The sequence below is a fragment of the Dendrobates tinctorius genome, unplaced genomic scaffold, assembly GCF_039654945.1.
Source record: "Dendrobates tinctorius isolate UK_male_01 unplaced genomic scaffold, ASM3965494v1 ptg000014l, whole genome shotgun sequence".
Lineage (NCBI taxonomy): Eukaryota > Metazoa > Chordata > Amphibia > Anura > Dendrobatidae > Dendrobates > Dendrobates tinctorius.
In genome coordinates this window covers 16483080-16501683 of record NW_027361682.1, presented here as the reverse complement: position 1 = coordinate 16501683, position 18604 = coordinate 16483080, and the positions used below count along the sequence as shown (strand labels likewise).

Below are 18604 nucleotides of genomic sequence, written 5' to 3'. Positions count from 1 at the left end.
AGGGGAGACAGAAGGTAGGAGCAACAGTAGTATATAGAGGAAAGCAGGGGAGACAGAAAGAAGGAGCAACAGTAGTATATAGAGGAAAGCAGGGGAGACAGAAGGTAGGAGCAGTAGTATATAGAGGAAGGCAGGGGAGACAGAAGGTAGGAGCAGCAGTAGTATATAGAGGAAGGCAGAGGAGACAGAAGGTAGGAGCAACAGTAGTATATAGAGGAAAGCAGGGGAGACAGAAGGTAGGAGCAACAGTAGTATATAGCGGAAGGCATGGGAGACAGAAGGTAGGAGCAGCAGTAGTATACAGAGGAAGGCAGGGGAGACAGAAGGTAGGAGCAGCAGTAGTATATAGAGGAAGGCAGAGGAGACAGAAGGTAGGAGCAGCAGTAGTATATAGAGGAAGGCAGGGGAGACAGAAGGTAGGAGCAGCAGTAGTATATAGAGGAAGGCAGGGGAGACAGAAGGTAGGAGCAGCAGTAGTATATAGAGGAAGGCAGAGGAGACAGAAGGTAGGAACAACAGTAGAATATAGAGGGAAGCAGGGGAGACAGAAGGTAGGAGCAGCAGTAGTATATAGAGGAAGGCAGAGGAGACAGAAGGTAGGAACAACAGTAGAATATAGAGGGAAGCAGGGGAGACAGAAGGTAGGAGCAGCAGTAGTATATAGAGGAAGGCAGGGGAGACAGAAGGTAGGAGCAGCAGTAGTGTATAGAGGAAGGCAGAGGAGACAGAAGGTAGGAGCAGCAGTAGTGTATAGAGGAAGGCAGGGGAGACAGAAGGTAGGAGCAGCAGTAGTATATAGAGGAAAGCAGGGGAGACAGAAGGTAGGAGCAACAGTACTATATAGAGGAAGGCAGGGGAGACAGAAGGTAGGAACAGCAGTAGTATATAGAGGAAGGCAGGGGAGACAGAAGGTAGGAGCAGCAGTAGTATATAGAGGAAAGCAGGGGAGACAGAAGGTAGGAGCAACAGTACTATATAGAGGAAGGCAGGGGAGACAGAAGGTAGGAACAGCAGTAGTATATAGAGGAAGGCAGGGGAGACAGAAGGTAGGAGCAACAGTAGTATATAGAGGAAGGCAGAGGAGACAGAAGGTAGGAGCAACAGTACTATATAGAGGAAAGCAGGGGAGACAGAAGGTAGGAGCAACAATAGTATATAGAGGAAGGCATGGGAGACAGAAGGTAGGAGCAGCAGTAGTATATAGAGGAAGGCAGGGGAGACAGAAGGTAGGAGCAACAGTAGTATATAGAGGAAAGCAGGGGAGACAGAAAGAAGGAGCAACAGTAGTATATAGAGGAAAGCAGGGGAGACAGAAGGTAGGAGCAGTAGTATATAGAGGAAGGCAGGGGAGACAGAAGGTAGGAGCAGCAGTAGTATATAGAGGAAGGCAGAGGAGACAGAAGGTAGGAGCAACAGTAGTATATAGAGGAAAGCAGGGGAGACAGAAGGTAGGAGCAACAGTAGTATATAGCGGAAGGCATGGGAGACAGAAGGTAGGAGCAGCAGTAGTATACAGAGGAAGGCAGGGGAGACAGAAGGTAGGAGCAGCAGTAGTATATAGAGGAAGGCAGAGGAGACAGAAGGTAGGAGCAGCAGTAGTATATAGAGGAAGGCAGGGGAGACAGAAGGTAGGAGCAGCAGTAGTATATAGAGGAAGGCAGGGGAGACAGAAGGTAGGAGCAGCAGTAGTATATAGAGGAAGGCAGAGGAGACAGAAGGTAGGAACAACAGTAGAATATAGAGGGAAGCAGGGGAGACAGAAGGTAGGAGCAGCAGTAGTATATAGAGGAAGGTAGAGGAGACAGAAGGTAGGAACAACAGTAGAATATAGAGGGAAGCAGGGGAGACAGAAGGTAGGAGCAGCAGTAGTATATAGAGGAAGGCAGGGGAGACAGAAGGTAGGAGCAGCAGTAGTGTATAGAGGAAGGCAGAGGAGACAGAAGGTAGGAGCAGCAGTAGTGTATAGAGGAAGGCAGGGGAGACAGAAGGTAGGAGCAGCAGTAGTATATAGAGGAAAGCAGGGGAGACAGAAGGTAGGAGCAACAGTACTATATAGAGGAAGGCAGGGGAGACAGAAGGTAGGAACAGCAGTAGTATATAGAGGAAGGCAGGGGAGACAGAAGGTAGGAGCAGCAGTAGAATATACAGGAAGGCAGGGGAGACAGAAGGTAGGAGCAACAGTAGTATATAGAGGAAGGCAGGGGAGACAGAAGGTAGGAGCAGCAGTAGTATATAGAGGAAAGCAGGGGAGACAGAAGGTAGGAGCAACAGTAGTATATAGAGGAAAGCAGGGGAGACAGAATGTAGGAGCAACAGTAGTATATAGAGGAAGGCAGGGGAGACAGAAGGTAGGAGCAGCAGTAGTATATAGAAGAAGGCAGGGGAGACAGAAGGTAGGAGCAGCAGTAGTATATAGCGGAAGGCAGGGGAGACAGAAGGTAGGAGCAGCAGTAGTATATAGAGGAAAGCAGGGGAGATCGAAGGTAGGAGCAGCAGTAGTATATAGAGGAAAGCAGGGGAGACAGAAGGTAGGAGCAGCAGTAGTATATAGAGGAAGGCAGAGGAGACAGAAGGTAGGAGCAGCAGTAGTATATAGAGGAAAGCAGGGGAGACAGAAGGTAGGAGCAGCAGTAGTATAAAGAGGAAGGCAGGGAAGACAGAAGGTAGGAGCAGCAGTAGTATATAGAGGAAGACAGAGGAGACAGAAGGTAGGAGCAGCAGTAATATATAGAGGAAGGCAGAGGAGACAGAAGGTAGGAGTAGCAGTAGTGTATAGAGGAAAGCAGGAGAGACAGAAGGTAGGAGCAGCAGTAGTATATAGAGGAAGGCAGAGGAGACAGAAGGTAGGAGTAGCAGTAGTGTATAGAGGAAAGCAGGGGAGACAGAAGGTAGGAGCAGCAGTAGTATATAGAGGAAGGCAGAGGAGACAGAAGGTAGGAGCAGCAGTAGTATATAGAGGAAGGCAGGGGAGACAGAAGGTAGGAGCAGCAGTAGTATAAAGAGGAAGGCAGGGAAGACAGAAGTATATAGAGGAAGGCAGGGGAGACAAAAAGGTTGGAGCAGCAGTAGTATATAGAGGAAAGCAGGGAAGACAGAAGGTAGGAGCAGCAGTAGTATATAGAGGAAGGCAGAGGAGACAGAAGGTAGGAGCAGCAGTAGTATATAGAGGAAGGCAGGGGAGACAGAAGGTAGAAGCAGCAGCAGTATATAGAGGAAGGCAGTAGAGACAAAGTATGAGCAGCAGAAGTATATAGAAGAAGGAAGGAGAGACAGAAATTAGGAGCACCAGAAGTATGCAGAAGGCAGGGTAGACAATGACAGGAAATACATTGACCTAAAGAGACAGGTAGGAAAGACAAATACAAAGGTAGGGTAGACAAAGGTCTAGAGAGAATCAAAGAGGGCAAAGACATAAAGAAAAAGGTAAGGGAGACAAATACCTACAAGGTAAGCTATAGTGGAGACAAGGTAAAGAAAAAAAGGTAGGAAAGACAAAGACTGAGGTATAGACTGAACGGCAGGGGAGACAGAGGTACAAACTGAAGGGAAGAGGAGACAGAGGTATAGACTGAAGGACAAGGGAGACAGAGGTGCAGACTAAAGGGTAGGGGACCTAGCTAGTCATTGCTTGCTTTGGGAAACATGTGATGGTTTCTCCGCGGCTTGTGTTTTGCATATTTTTACATATTTCCCATAAGGGATGGGGGCATTGCTCTAGAATCACTGCGTTGAGAAACATGTGATGGTGTCTCCACAGTGTTGGATGTTGATCTCCATGAGTTCATTCATCCTCATTTTTCACAGTCTTTTACTAGGCATTGCTCCTACTAGCCAGTTTCCTACTCCACATTGATGAGGGGCAATACCCCGAAACAGCTGTCTGTGGATGGATACCATGTTTTGGCATAAGTGGTTTCCTTCATTGGAGACTGCCCTTCCCGTGGTTGTTCCTTCCTGGGGAAAGACCTGGCTAGTCATTGCTTGTGTTGAGAAACATGTGATGGTGCCTCCGTGGCTTGTGTTTTTGCATATTTCCCATAAGGGATGGGGGCATTGCTCTAGAATCACTGCGTTGAGAAACATGTGATGGTGTCTCCGCAGTGTTGGATGTTGATCTCCATGAGTTCATTCATCCTCATTTTTCAGTCTTTTACTAGGCATTGCTCCTACTAGCCAGTTTCCTACTCCACACTGATGAGGGGCAATACCCCGAAACAGCTGTCTGTGGATGGATACCATGTTTTGGCATAGGTGGTTTCCTTCATTGGAGACTGCCCTTCCCGTGGTTGTTCCTTCCCGGGGAAAGACCTGGCTAGTGATTGCTTGCGTTGAGAAACATGTGATGGTGTCTCCGCGGCTTGTGTTTTGCATGTTCTACATATTTCCCATAAGGGATGGGGGCATTGCTCTAGAATCACTGCATTGAGAAACATGTGATGGTGTCTCCGCGGCTTGTGTTTTGCATGTTTTTACATATTTCCCATAAGGGATGGGGGCATTGCTCTAGAATCACTGCGTTGAGAAACATGTGATGGTGTCTCCGCAGTGTTGGATGTTGATCTCCATGAGTTCATTCATCCTCATTTTTCACAGTCTTCTACTAGGCATTGCTCCTACTGGCCAGTTTCCTACTCCACACTGATGAGGGGCAATACCCTGAAACAGCTGTCTGTGGATGGATACCATGTTTTGGCATAGGTGGTTTCCTTCATTGGAGACTGCCCTTCCCGTGGTTGTTCCTTCCCGGGGAAAGACCTGGCTAGTCATTGCTTGCGTTCAGAAACATGTGATGGTGTCTCTGCGGCTTGTGTTTTTGCATGTTTTTGCATATTTCCCATAAGGGATGGGGGCATTGCTCTAGAATCACTGCGTTGAGAAACATGTGATGGTGTCTCCGCAGTGTTGGATCTTGATCTCCATGAGTTCATTCATCCTCATTTTTCACAGTCTTTTACTAGGCATTGCTCCTACTAGCCAGTTTCCTACTCCACACTGATGAGGGGCAATACCCCGAAACAGCTGTCTGTGGATGGATACCATGTTTTGGCATAGGTGGTTTCCTTCATTGGAGACTGCCCTTCCCGTGGTTGTTCCTTCCCGGGGAAAGACCTGGCTAGTCATTGCTTGCGTTGAGAAACATGTGATGGTGTCTCCGCGGCTTGTGTTTTGCATGTTTTTGCATATTTCCCATAAGGGATGGGGGCATTGCTCTAGAATCACTGCATTGAGAAACATGTGATGGTGTCTCCGCAGTGTTGGATATTGATCTCCATGAGTTCATTCATCCTCATTTTTAAAGGGTAGGGGAGACAGAGGTACATACTGAAGGGATGGGGAGACAGAGGTAAAGAAAAGGCAGGGGCAACAGAGATAGCCTGAATAGCAGGGAAGACAGAGTTAGACTGAAGAGAAGATGAAACAGAGGTACAGACCAAAGGGCAGGGGAGAAAGATGTACACACTGAAGGGCTGAGGAGACAGAGGTATAGACTAAAGGGCAGGGGCAACAGACGTAAACACTGAAGAACATAGGAGACAGTAGAATAGACTGAAGGGTAGAGGAGACAGAGATACAATAGACATAAAAGCAGAGGAGGCAGAGGTATAGACGGAAGGGCAAGGGAAACAGAGGTATAGATTAAATAGAAGATAACAGAGGTACAGACTGAAGAGAAGAGGAGACAGGAGTACTGAGTTAAAGGCAAGGTGGGGCAAAAATCAAAGAACAGAGGAGGTGAAAGCATAGATATAAGGACAGGAGAAACACTGAAGGACTGGAGCAGAGGCAAAAACCAAAATGCAGGACAGAGAAAAGCACAGACTGAAGGAGAGGGGAAAACGTAGCAAAGAATGGCATATACTGAAGGGCAGGGATAACAGCTGTGCACATGCCATACTGGGCCTCCTACATCAGAAAGTTTGTAGCCAAAGGTACAATGCACCAACATAGGAAACACTATTGGGAATAGGATGTTGCAGATATATCCGAGGGAGCAGTAGGGACCACGTTACCGAGCACAAGACAAAATGGAGATGTGCTCGAGTGCTCATGGCACTAAAAAAGTTTCCATGTATAAATCCTGGAAAAGAGATTGTGAGACGCTGTCCAAAAAAACTTCTTCAAAATGTTGGGAGGAGGAGAGGGAGCAAAAACAAACTATAATAGGAAGCTGACAGCTGGATAAATGAGGTGACACAAAACAGGTCAATAGTGATGATGGGGGAGAGGAGCGCACTAAAGAATTGTCAAAAAGGATCGAGCGCTGATTTATACCGGCCGAGCTAGTGATCAATATCTGAGACCAGATCTGGAGGACATACAGTGCTTAACACCAGGAAGAGATTTGAATGCATGGCTTAAAGGGGAAGTCACCGCTCTCATCCCTTAAAGGCACTGTTCACTTTAAAGGGTTATTTCCACATTCTGTCAGAGACACCGCACTGAACTTGCTCACTGAGCCAGTGCGCGTGTCCTGAGTAAAGCGAACAGTGCTCAAAGCTACCTGTGGAGCGGGCAGCAACCGAATAGATGTGTACTTCAGAGCCGCAGGACCTGAAGCACGTGACTGCTAGAGGCGTGGCTTAAACTCCACAGAGCTAGGAGCTGCAAGACAATTCCTAGCAGAGTAACTGTGAGACAAAGTTACCAAGGGGCATAGACAGTGAGAATAGTCAGGATGTAGCCAATGAGTCACACACAGAGATAGCTGCAAGGTACCAGAGGGGCGAGCAGAGAGTAGTAAGGTCACAGGCAATGAGTCATACACAGATAGTTGCAAGGTACAAGAGGGGCGAGCAGAGAGTTGTCAGGTCACAGGCAATGAGTCATACACAGATAGCTGCAAGGTACAAGAGGGGCGAGCAGAGAGTAGTCAGGTCACAGGCAACGAGTCATACACAGATAATAACGCAGTACAAAAACAACAGGCAAACTCACAACGGGAAACAGAATCGGGTCAGAACCATATAAACAAGCTATAGCAATATACAGGCACACGGGGGTCAGCACACTAGGCCAAAGGCAAAAGTATAACTGGCAGGGATTGAAGCTACCCAGAGGTTTATGAAGCTCTCCCAGAACCAGAAAGAGGCCACAATCATTAACCCCAAGTGTGCAGGTCAAAACCTGCACAGAGCTCCAGACATTAACCCCCGGTGTGCAGCTCAAAAACCTGCACTGGGATCATGACAGTACCCCCCTCTCAACGGGGGGCCTCTGGACCCCCAGGCTTCCCCGGGTACTTGGCATGGAACGCCTGAACCAGGCGATCTGCATGTACCGAGCGAGCAGGGACCCATGAGCGCTCTTCTGGTCCATATCCCTTCCAGTGGACCAGGTACTACAAAGAGCGGCGCACCCGCCGAGAGTCCACAATATGTCCGACCTCATACTCCAATTGACCCTCCACCAGCACTGGAGGAACAACAGTCTCAGAGTTCTCTTTGACAGATCCTGCTGGTTTCAACAGAGACTTATGGAACACATTAGATATTTTTAAGGAGGCGGGGAGACGCAACCTATATGCCACAGGGTTGACTATCTCCATAATCTCGTACGGACCAATGAACTTTAGTCCCAACTTAACTGATGGTACCTTTAAGTTGATGTTACGCGTGGAGAGCCAAACCTTGTCTCCCACCTGAAACATGTCTCCCGAGGCTCTCTTTTTGTCCGCAAAATATTTGTATCTCCCCTGGGCTCGAGAGATATTACGCCGGACTTCAGCCCAGAGGTTTTTTAACCGTTGAACGGACCCCTCTGCTCCTGGACAACCGGAATCCACCCGAAAAAACTCCCCAAAATGCGGATTAAAGCCATAGTTAATTAGGAATGGGGACATGTTGGTGGACTGACTCACCCGATTGTTAAAAGAGAATTCAGCCAACGGTAACGCATCACACCAATCCTCCTGTCTGGCGGAGGTCAGACACCTGAGAATTTGTTCCAGGGATTGATTGGTGCGTTCTGTCTGACCATTACTCTCCGGGTGATATGCCGACGAGAAGGAGAGTGAGATGCCCAATTTCATACAGAACGCCCTCCAAAATTTGGCCACAAACTGCACACCTCTATCAGACACAACATTCAGGGGTACCCCATGCAATCGGACCACATGCTGCACAAACAATCTTGACAACGTTTCTGCTGAAGGTAATGCTGCCAAGGGAATGAAATGGGCCTGTTTAGAAAACCTATCCACCACCACCCAGATCACGGTATTGCCCCTGGAAGGTGGAAGGCCGGTAATAAAATTCATGGAAAGATGAGTCCATGGCCTATCAGGAACCGGTAAAGGTATGAGTTCCCCAGCCGGTCGGTTATGCGAGCTTTTGGAACGGGCACATATGTCACAAGCAGAAACAAATTCCTTGACATCGGACCTTAATGAAGGCCACCAAAAACCCCTGGCTACTGCCTCTCTAGTGGCCGTGATACCTGGATAAGCACTCAGCCTAGAATCATGAAACTCCTGCAGAAGTCTAGGCCGCAATGAATCTGGAACAAACCGTTTATCGCTTGGCCTGGTTGCCGGAGCTAGGGCCTGAGCCCTTAGGATTTCTTGTTCCAACTCAGTTGAGACCCCCGCCACTACCACCCCTGGGGGAAGAATGGAGGACGGCGGCTCAGGGGGAGACACTGGATCAAAACTTCTGGACAGGGCATCCGCTTTAACATTTTTGGACCCCGGTCGAAAAGTAATTGAGAACTGAAATCGTGAAAAAAGGTGACCAACGGGCCTGTCTAGGAGTAAGCCTCTTAGCAGATTCAAGGTATGCCAAATTTTTGTGATCCGTGACAACCGTGATAGGGTGAGCCGACCCTTCCAAAAAGTGCCTCCATTCCTCAAACGCCAGCTTGACCGCAAGAAGTTCTCTATTGCCTACATCATAGTTTTTCTCAGCTGAAGAGAACTTCTTGGAGAAGAAGGCACAGGGTTTGAGATTGGTAAGGGTGGCCAGACCCTGGGACAGCACAGCCCCCACCCCCACTTCAGAAGCATCCACCTCCACAATGAATGGTTTGGACGGGTCAGGTTGCACCAACACCGGGGCAGACATAAAACATTTCTTAATCGCTGAGAAGGATTCCTTAGCGAGTACAGACCAATTTTTTACATCAGCTCCCTTCTGGGTAAGATCCGTGAGTGGTTTCACCACTTGTGAGAAACCTTTAATGAATCTCCGGTAATAGTTCGCAAATCCTAAGAAGTGCTGGAGCCCCTTGAGATCTCGAGGCTGAACCCAGTCAGCGATCGCCAGCACCTTCTTAGGATCCATACGAAACCCCTCACAGGACACAATCAACCCCAAAAAAGACAGCTCCTGTACAAAAAACGAATATTTTTCCAATTTGGCGAACAATTGGTTCTCCCTGTGTCTCTGGAGAACTGTCTTTAGATGTTGCAAGTGAGATTGACTGTCCGGGGAATACACCAAAATATCATCCAAATAAATAATAACAAAACGGCCTATCAGATCAGAAAACACAACATTGATGAAATTTTTGAAAATAGCGGGTGCATTAGTTAACCCAAATGGCATTACCAGGTTCTCAAATAGTCCTTCTGATGTGAGGAATGCCGTTTTCCACTCGTCCCCCTCCCGAACCCTTATCAGATTGTAGGCCCCCCGCAGATCTAACTTGGAGAACCATTGGGCCCCAGTTAACTGGTTGCAAATGTCTGGGATGAGGGGAAGCGGGTAAGAGTTCCTAACCGTTATCTTGTTCAGTTCCCGAAAGTCGAGGCACGACCGCAAACCACCATCTTTTTTCTTCACAAAGAAGAACCCTGCTGCCACAGGTGACACAGAAGGCCTGATATGCCCTTTGCGGAGACTCTCAGCTATGTACTCCTTCATGGCTTGGCGCTCAGGCCCAGACAAATTGAACAATCGAGCCTTAGGTAACTTGGCTCCGGGTACTAAATCAATGGCACAATCATAGGGTCTATGTGGTGGCAGCGCCTCAGCCTCACTTTCGGAAAAAACGTCTTCGAAATCTTTCAGGTACTCCGGAATACCTTCCAGATCGACAGACGACACAGACACGGATTTAACAGCGTTAACAAGATGTCCCCGGTTACCACATTTATTATTGCATCCCCATTGAGTGATTTCCCCTGTAACCCAATCAATGGTAGGATTATGGCGTTGAAGCCAAGGCATCCCCAGTACCAGTCCTGCAGGCAAGTTATCTAGCACCAGACAACTTAGTTTCTCCACATGAGTGGAACCCACTTTTAGAGAAAAAAGTTCAGACCTGCAACAGATACCATCTTGGGTAAGAGGAGATGAGTCAATTGCCACAAGTTTAACAGGATCATGAAGCCTGACTGTCCCTATCTTATTAAGAGTCATAACCTTGGTATCAATCAGGTTCACAGCAGAACCGCAGTCAATAAAAGCAGTAGTGTGAACAGGACCATAACCAAGTTCCAGTTCCACCTGCAGCACCATATTTGCACAGGTGACAGCGCTCACCTCCATAGCCATAGGAAGAGTCTGGGTCTCATCTCCACTGAATAAGGGCGATTCCCGTTGCATAATGCCTCTAGCCCGCAGCCTGCGATCCATGCGAACCGCTTGGACCATGGCATCCTCCAGGGAGTCAGGCGGAGGATGGAGTGCCAAAGCATCCTTCAGACGTTCACACAGGCCTCTGTGGAACAGCCCCCGAAGGGCGGCATCACTCCAGGAAATCTCCGCTGCCCAACGTCTGAATTCAGTACAGAACCATTCGGCCGAGTGCTCCCCCTGACAGACACTCATTACTTTGTCCTCAGCCAACCGCACTCTATCAGGCTCATCATAAATAAGCCCTAAGGCTTCAAAAAATGCATCCACAGACATTCTCTCAGGGGCAGAAGAGGAAAGCGAGAATGCCCAAGCTTGTGGGGACCCCCTAAGCAGGGACATCACCACCCCCACCCTTTGTTTCTCATCCCCAGAGGAGCGGGGTCTCAAAGAAAAAAAAAAAGCTTATAGCCCTCCTTAAATGCCCTGAACTCATCCTTGTTACCAGAAAATATATCTGGCAATTTAACCGGGGATTCAGGTGGGACTAAAATGACATCTCTATTCCCCACCTGCTGGAAGCCTGCTGAAAGTACCCCCTGAACTGAGTCCTCAACCCGCCGTTGGGACTGGGCCAGAGCTTGGTGTTCCAAACTAAGCTTCTGCAGTGACGGAGTCAAGCTTTTCACCTGCTCAGATAAAGCACACATTGGGTCCATGCTGCAGAAGTGAGGAGAGAAAAAAAAAAATGGTAGGCCAGTTATAATGTCAGAGACACCGCACTGAACTTGCTCACTGAGCCAGTGCGCGTGTCCTGAGTAAAGCGAACAGTGCTCAAAGCTACCTGTGGAGCGGGCAGCAACCGAATAGATGTGTACTTCAGAGCCGCAGGACCTGAAGCACGTGACTGCTAGGGGCGTGGCCTAAACTCCACAGAGCTAGGAGCTGCAAGATAACTCCTAGCAGGGTAACTGCGAGACAAAGTTACCAGGGGGCATAGACAGTGAGAATAGTCAGGACGTAGCCAATGAGTCACACACAGAGATAGCTGCAAGGTACCAGAGGGGCGAGCAGAGAGTAGTCAGGTCACAGGCAATGAGTCATACACAGATAGTTGCAAGGTACAAGAGGGGCGAGCAGAGAGTAGTCAGGTCACAGGCAATGAGTCATACACAGATAATAACGCAGTACAAAATCAACAGGCAAACTCACAACGGGAAACAGAGGCGGGTCAGAACCATATAAACAAGCTATAGCAACAAACAGGCACACGGCGGTCAGCACACTAGGCCAAAGGCAAAAGTATAAGTGGCAGGGATTGAAGCTACCCAGGGGTTTATGAAGCTCTCCCAGAACCAGAAAGAGGCCACAATCATTAACCCCAAGTGTGCAGGTCAAAACCTGCACAGAGCTCCAGACATTAACCCCCGGTGTGCAGCTCAAAAACCTGCACTGGGATCATGACACATTCACTCTTGGATAATGCTTGTAAAAACAAGCAAATTTTCAATTTAATACTTATTAAAATTTTCAGCTGTTCTTGAGGCAGTAACACATCACTTTTGTTTACAGCTCGTTGCCTTGGAGACTTAACACCGATTCAAGACAGCAGTGCATGCGCAGTGCGTACAAGCTCTTTTCTATCAAGCTTGTAAGAGATGTTTTAAAGCTCAACAGGATCTCTGGAGTGCACAATTAACACCCAATCCCAGCCAACTACAGCACAGTGCTTACCAGTTAAGACAGCAGCAGTGGTCGGTATCCTAGGCAACAAGCTGTAAACAAAAGTGTTACTATCTCAAGTACGGCTGCAAATTTTGTTAAGCAGTAAATTGCAAAATTGCTTGCTTTTACAAGATCTATCTGACAATATTCATTTATAAATAAGGGATTAACTCTTTAAATGAATAATAATAATAAAAAAATCATATCTGATGATAACACTGGTGGGGCCACCTGTATTTCTGAGCTTCCCTGACTACTGGTATGAGGCATTTCCACTGCTGTGTGGCTGTCACTGCAGTGTCAAAGCTGCCCATTGTGTCACCAGTACTGAGAAGCTCCTGTGGTGGAGATTCCTGAAATGTTATGACAGGTTCGCAGCAGCCTGATTAACCCTAGGAGGCACAGGATAACGCTGGGACAGGCAGATTTAATCTCACATGATGTGACTGTCACACTGTAATATGGAAGAGAGGAGAACAAAAATGAGGGTTGTTTAATAGGAAAAAAAAGGAACTGTTTATTTTTCTCCAAGATATAGCACCACTGTAGTCTATGGTCAGTGTCAGGTACTGCAGCTCATAATTACCCCAGCTGCAGTTCACGTGCTCCTCCTCCATCACAAAGATGGCGTCGGTATGGGGTAAAGGCTCGGTGCCCAAGATGCCATTCTAATTGGTCCCTGATCCCATTACTAGTTAATGCTAATCCATCAATTAACCAGATAAATATGATCCATGCACATCATTCATATTGGTGTTGCTCCCTTTTAGCTGTGAAGAAGTGTTTCGGCCTAGAGAATTAAAGGGGCTGTCCAGTTTAGAAAACCCAGTATCACACACCTGTTTCTCTCCTCGGAGGACCTGTCCTGTCTCCTGCCTTACAGATCCCATTGATTTGAATGGACCCTGTGTAATACCTCATTTCTCCAGCGGTGGTGCTGCATAGAAATAAAACACTCACAGCCAGGTTTACCCACAGATCAGAACTGATCGCCGGAGGCCTCATCATGGAGTTTCTTTGTGATTAGCTCATTATTAAAGGACCCTTATCACAAGAAGGCATTGCCCAAAGGAGAGTACTTCTTAAGAGGTTTTCGCATAAAACATCTTGTGGATAAATATCTGATTGCTGGGATACCTTGCGTTGGTCAGGATTGAATGGAGTGGGCTGGATGGAGTCCTCTCCAAATACATAGCCATGTGTTAAAATGGGTTCTTTAAAGGTCCAAAGGTTCCTAATGAAGCAGGTGGTAATGAAAGGTACTTTCTGCAGTACCATACCATCAATTACCACGAAAGGAAGACAGGAAAATAGAAAAAGCAGGCTTCAAAAAAAAAACTGCCTTATTCCAAACACAGCGCCACCCTTATCAACAGGTTGGGTCTGGTACTGCAGCTCCGTAAATAGCGCAGAGCTGCAATACTACTCACAACCTTTGGACAAGGATGGTGCTGTATTTGGTAAAAAACAAAATAAATGTTTACTGACTCTCACCCTTTTGGAGGATTGATATGTAAGTGTTAATGCGGTCTCAGGATTACGATGGATGGGCACGCCGCTATGAAAGCACAGGATGGATTACTTGTTTCACAGCCAAAGGGGCTCGAGAAAGCGCTGAAAAGCCTCTGATATCCAATACTCACCCCTCCGTCAGAGCCTCCGAGGGACAATCCCGCCTCGGCGATCCTGTAAGGAAACACAGAGGCTGTAATCATATCTGAAGGAGAAGCAGGCGCTGGCGGGCCGCGGTGTACTGCTGCCGTGCGAGCCTGTGTGTATTTACCAGGAGCCGGGGTGTAAGGTTATACCGGGAGCTGAGAAGTGGCAAGATGGTGGAGGGAGGGGTGCTGGCCAGGAGAATGGGGGGTCTCAGAGCTCAGGCTTCAGTCTATATACAGGGTCCTGATCTTTCAGGCTTAAAGAAATAGAAGGTTGGAAACTATTTCCCAGATGCCTTCACCATAACTGGAAACAGAAGCCGGCGGCTCCCATTGACAGAACAGAAGCCAGATTTACTGACTTTAACAGAGTCTCTTTTAGATTAAGTTGTCATTCAAATGTCTTCATAAAAGCTAAGTGCACAGCACTCACTAAATCATTCTACTAGAGCGGAAAATTAGCATTTCCTAGTCTAAGTTTGCATTATTAAACAGATTTTTGCATTCTACAGCGCCACACTTGTTCACAGGTTGTGAGCGGTAATACAGCTCAGCTCCAGTCACTTTAATCCAGCTGAGTTGCATTAATAGACAAGACCCATTATAAGTGGCTCCCATGATTTTTATTTTTTCCTTAAGGAAAAGTTTTATTAATACTGCAGACTGAGATGGGGAGCGTTCTAGCTACTAACAAGTTGCTTTCTCCGTTTTCTGCATTTTCCGGCTTTCAAGGCCCAAGGTGCCCATACAGCTCAGACAGTGGTTGGCCAATTGAGCCTTTGGGGGGCAACCCCCCCTCATACACAATAATGCTTAACCGTTCATGAATTCTGTATGGGGACAGCAGATTAAGTCACTGTGATGTTGGGGCTGTCCCATGACAACACATATAGCCTATCCCCAGGACAGATAATAAATGTATGGTCGCTGGGACCTTCACCGATCCTAAGTCCCCTGTGTGAAGTCAGTATGTGCGACCACTGCTCTATACACTGTCTACAGGAGCGATGGTCGCACATGCTCACTAACGCTCCGATCACATTTGGTGCTCACGATTAGCTGGGATCCCAAACATTTACCATCCATCCTGTATATAGATGATAATTGGCTGTTTGTGGGGAAAAAAAACCTTTGAAGGGGTTCGTCACTACTTTGATATTGATGACTGTCGTTGCAGCTGATATTGGATCCCCATCGATCTGAGACTGATGACCTATGCTGAAGATTGGTCATTAATATCAAAGTGGTGGACAACCCCTTTAAATTTTCATTCTAAGGCAGGACTGTCACTGAAGAAAGAAGGGTCATAAGCACAACTCCCTATATTACAACTTAGGTGAGAAAATCCTTTAATATTTGTCCGCCTCCCAATATTGGGGCATCAGAGATGGACTTATTCCTACAGAGCAGGCATCAATAACCAATCCTGTTGGGATCCCAATGAAAGCAGTGGCCATTGTGGCGGAGTCTTAGGACCCTTGATGTTGCGGCTATTCCCACCGGTGCATTTAGGAGAAGCCTGGATGACCTTGTGACTAAATGAGGGAATTTAATGTAAAACTTCTAAGAAGAAAAGCAATATACAGAGGAGAGCGGGGTCTGTGGACAGCCATCACTTCTCTCTACAGTCTCCTCACACCTTGTGGTATATTTGCTCTGTGTAAGCTGCGCTCCCCCCGCTGGGTGATCGAGGTCTGTAATTACGTGCAGTCCTGCCGAGTCTGCTGGAAAATCTGCAACATTATGACAACTAATTCTTAATCTCTTTCCTCTGTGATATTAGAGCGCAGAGAGGCCAACGATGTCCAATATAGATTACAGTATTTGGAGAAAAGTATGTGCCCCCTCCACATTACACTACAGGAACTTTATCACCTCCCGGCTGAACACTGGCACAGTGCAGTCAGGCGAGTAATATTCTCCTGGTATTCACCAAACCCAGACTCGTCCCTTAGATACCGGAGAAGTGTGATCCGTCACTGCATTGAACACGTTTCTGCCAGAGTCCAGTGGTGGCGGCTTTACACCACTCCATCCGACGCTCGGCATTGCGTTTGGTGATGTAAGGCTGCACGCAGCTGCTCGGCCATGAAGCTCCAGGCGGGGGATCAGTGTTTATGCTGATTGAAATACCAAAGGAGGTCTAGGAGCATTCGTGACTTTTCTGCCCTCTGCCCATCAGCACTAGGTGACCCCACTCTGTAACTCTAAGGGGTCTCCACTAGAAGGCAGTTCTTTCCACTTCTCAATGATATAACTCACAGGTGATGGCCTAAAAAGTCTATAAAAGTCTCCTAATTAAGCTCGATATTGGGGAAGGAAGGATGGCACATGCTGGATTTCAACATGCCCAATCATGTGCTACCAGAGGTGTTGGGCGACAGCCCAGACTGACTATACATATTACAATATATCAGATGAACTTGCTGATGTATGTGTGTTGGACATCTTGAGTTTTCCCCATAAAGATCGGGCATGTTAAATTTTAGCTACCTGACCCTTTTGGTCTTGGTGAGATAAATTGACACCAGAGGTGTCTGATAGCAGCTTCTCCTCCTCTTCCCACAGCGGACACATGCTCGCTCAGTGAAACTGAGCATGCATGTATTTGCTGAGTCAGGCGAGATGGCTGAGCTGAAGGAGACTGCACGCTTTTGGAGGAGTCAGGAGAAATACTGAGTGAGCAACCAATCTATTGACCCCATGTGTCAGACACTTACTACTGTCGGCCATATTGTCCTTTACATTCATTTGGCGTCATCAGTCCATCGTGACACCTTCATACTCACAATAAGTGACCCCCTTTTAATAAAACCACACAGTTGAGTAAGAAAAAGCAAGACCTGCTGGGCCCTGTAGTTCACCAGCCCTAGCTAACTTCTCCCCTGGATCTTTAGGATCTTTACCTCCACATCCTCCTGGCCTCCTCTTGGGTGATCACAGCATCGGTCACTGCTCGCCCACACTTCAGCGGGGTGCACCCTGTAAAGAGAAAACCGCCAGCGTTATTCTATGGGAAAAGCAGTGGTGATGTAAACACAGATTAATCCTATAAAGTACAGTGTGTACGGCGAGTCAATTATCTAAAAATAACCTTTAATTAGATTTAATGGTGTGGGGGGATGACATCCCCCCGCGACGAGGCGTGCAGCCGCCCGATCGCCAATTACAAAGCTCGGGTGTGACGCCACTTATCTCAGTTGCATTCGCAGCCGCTTTTTGATATTTTCTTTCCTGGCAGCCGGCATCATTTTTTTTTCAGGATGTGGGCGGCTAATATTGCCCCAAAAAGAAAAAAAAAAACAGATGATCGACGGACGGCTTTAACCCCTTCTGGCCAGGTGTATGGGCTCCCTAACAGCTGAACCCCCCCCCCCCCGAGGGACCCACCGCGGCTTAATAACCACCCAGAAGGCATGAAAGAAATGGGCAAATTTGCAATAAATCCGAACAGCTGTAATTAATTTTCGAGATGTTTTTGGAAGCATCTTGCCAAGAATGTTCCGACAGACAGGAGCGATCGGTCCCCAGAGGCGGCAGGCGGGGGCTGGATACTGCATGAAATGACTGCTCAGGTAGCCTCGGGCGTAATTACCAGCCCGGTGTAAGGTCGTGACACCCCAGCGGGCCCGGCAGCTTGACAGCTCTGTTCCCACACTTGGCACCCCTGCGGCAAAACTTCACACGGCAAAGACGATGAAAAGAGATCAGAGTATCGGGAGCTTATCTCTGGCCTCTGGTTGGGACTATGCTTTGTGGACAGATTGGTTGTCGCTAGTTGTTCCAGTGTCCTTAAGTTACATCTTCACTGGACCTGCCACTCAGGGCACTAGGAGAGCTGGCCAACAACCCATGCAGGAGATGTAATGCTCCCGTACTGGTTGCCAATCAGCTTTCCCAAACCCCTAGTTATAGCATAAATCCACCGCCACGTATAACTAGAGAGATCGGCCGTTCAGTGCACTGGTAAAGCCGGGTGACATCTCCTGGAGGGCTCAGTCAGGCAGCCCCCATAGTGGTGTGCTGCCGTCTCTGCTTTAATTGCATTTCAAGTAAGCCACTCAGGTTACTGGGAAAGCTGGGTGGTTTCCCTGCAGGAGACGTAATGCGCATATACAGAATACCCGCTGGCTTTCCCAAGGCTAGCCCTCTCCTTAGTTGTGTGATAAGTCCCGTTTTACTTTCATTTTAAGAAAGACAGGCCATTCAGGGATCTAGGAAAGCTGGGTTATATTGCATGCAGAAGCTGTAATGGGCTTTTTTTGCGGATGTCAGCCAGTTATCCCAAACTCCAGACTGGGAAATATCTTTTGATAGAACCCCCCGTTCTTGCTTTACTAGAGAGATAGATCAGTAATTCAGGGTTCAAGGAAAGCTGGTGACGTCCCATGTGGAAGCTGTAATACACCTTTATTGGTTGTCAGTTCTCTAAACTTCTTAGTACTAAACCATTTTTACGTATGTCATATGTCCATTGTTGTGATTCCATAATAAGGCAGATTGGCTGTTCAGAGGAACTAGGAAAGCTGGGTGAAATCAGCACCCATACTGGTTGTGATCTACTGTATCTTCCCCAAGTTCCAGACTGCAATGCCTTATTTAAATGATAAATACTCTAATCCATGATAAATCTGTAATTCCAGGATATAGGAAAGTTGGATGACATGCCATATAGGATCTTTAATATATCCATCACACCACACAGCT

The 18604-nt window shown here is 47.5% G+C and overlaps 1 protein-coding gene across 2 annotated transcripts in view; it reads right to left on the bottom strand.

The window, feature by feature from the left end:
* The window catches only part of OGFOD3 (2-oxoglutarate and iron dependent oxygenase domain containing 3), a 149928-nt gene that overhangs the window by 110051 nt on the left and 21273 nt on the right, over window positions 1-18604 (bottom strand). For both annotated transcript variants that reach the window (XM_073559703.1, XM_073559702.1), the window contains exons 3-4: window positions 16804-16879; window positions 13883-13925 (exon numbers count right to left, since the gene is read on the bottom strand). In XM_073559703.1, coding sequence (XP_073415804.1) covers window positions 13883-13925; window positions 16804-16879 — 119 coding nt within the window. The remainder of the gene's footprint in view (window positions 1-13882; window positions 13926-16803; window positions 16880-18604) is intronic.